A 1724-nucleotide genomic window follows, 5' to 3' on the forward strand; every position below is an offset into this window, starting at 1 on the left:
ATTAATGTAACTTATCCACTTATATCCTGAATCCGACCAAACTCATTTCTTTTCAATTTGATGTGGAAATCTTATTATACGATTTGTTAATATGATGAATTTTTAAGCTTAATTTGCAGCGCGTGATGTTAGTTAGAATAAAAAAATCGTCATTTTTCAATATTACAAAGCTAAAACATAAAGAAAATTAATTCTTTATTTATCGATAACCTCAAGAAATTATAAATAAGAAAGTTATGTGATATTTGAACTATTATAATGGTTCTTATTTAAAATGTTATTTATTTATTGCTTATTTAATTAACTTCTTAATTTTAATAATTTTTAAGGTATTTTAAAAGTAATTTCTTTCATTATCTTTATAAAAATAATTTGTTATACCAACTGTTTTATAAATAAGTTCTTGAATAATAAAAATAAAATTTGTATATTAGTTCATAAATAAACTAATAAGGTGGTTATTGGACAATTTTTTTTTCAGTAATATGTTAAAAATAACTTATTTATACCATCTATAGTAATTTTTTCCAGGAAAAAATTTATTTACGGTATAAGAAATTCTCTTTAATAAGTTGCTGACGAATAAATTCCTTAGTGAAACTTACAAATTCATATCTTGAACCCAAAAACCTTAAAAAAGATTTTTAAATCCATTTCACAGTTGGTATAATTCCAGACATATACCCAGCTAAAAATGTAGTTTCAGTTTTGTAAGACTTTTCGTTACAGTTTCTAGGCTGACCAAACACACAGACAATTTTGCAATACTTGGTTATTTGGACTATGGGTACCTTAAAACTTAAATATGAATATCCGTCGAAAACTGGAATTCGAAATTTTTTCCCCATATATTTCACATATAGGTAGCTGAAAGCAAAGAAGGATACTGTGGAAAATCTATTAGGAAAGGATGTTCTAAGTTAAAAATTATGTGATAGAAAATTACACAATTATTGTATTGTTAATTTTTTTCGTTCTTTTAATGTCACTTCATCACTGAGGTCAATTGATGTGATTAGGCATTGTGTGAAAACCCCATTTTAATGATTTACATCCTCAGCTTAGATTCATATATAGTTGAATCCAAAGCTTGTTCCATCAGTTCAATCCTCAACTGAAGTCGAACATATCAAGCATTGCTGTTGTCAAAATGTACTGTTCTCAATTAGTTTTCTTTGCTGTACTGCTAACAACGCATTCTGTAAGTTCAAGATGCATCCAACTATTTATTCAATATGAAATTGAACTGAGTTATTTTTCATAAACATTTGTCAATTTTGAATATCACCAATTTTCAAACAAATAATTATTAAATTAACTATTTTCTAAAATGGGTATTTTATAAATGAATTTAAAAATGTTTTCTTTCAGGTCAGATTATTACTTACCCTCAGATATATTTAGTATGTCTTTTAGAAAAAATGTATATTTTGAAATTAATATATATTTTGAAAATAAAGGTAACATTTATGAAAGGGCGACTTTCAGAAATTAGCGACCACATATTTTTGCGTATGATTTAAATTTTTTTTCTATATATCAGATTGAATAAATAAACCTCTAAATTTACTTAAAGTTTCAATAAGCATCCGTGTCGTAATTTAAAAAATATATAGGTATTGGCATATCGGAAATATTTTGTATAAGAAGACAAAATTAATTTTAATTATATTATTTCAAAAATTTTTAATATTTATTAAATAAATCAATTGTATATCCAAATC

The 1724-nt window shown here is 24.6% G+C and overlaps 1 protein-coding gene across 1 annotated transcript in view; it reads left to right on the plus strand.

The window, feature by feature from the left end:
• The first annotated feature begins 1102 nt into the window (after nt 1-1102).
• Nucleotides 1103-1724, plus strand: part of LOC106688334 (general odorant-binding protein 28a) — a 6045-nt gene continuing 5423 nt past the window's right edge. The window contains exon 1 of the mRNA XM_014432748.2: nt 1103-1201. Within this exon, the coding sequence (XP_014288234.1) occupies nt 1151-1201 (51 nt within the window). The 5' untranslated portion in view covers nt 1103-1150. The remainder of the gene's footprint in view (nt 1202-1724) is intronic.

The sequence above is a fragment of the Halyomorpha halys genome, unplaced genomic scaffold (assembly GCF_000696795.3).
Source record: "Halyomorpha halys isolate HHAL.00 unplaced genomic scaffold, Hhal_1.1 Scaffold1105.1, whole genome shotgun sequence".
Taxonomy (NCBI): domain Eukaryota; kingdom Metazoa; phylum Arthropoda; class Insecta; order Hemiptera; family Pentatomidae; genus Halyomorpha; species Halyomorpha halys.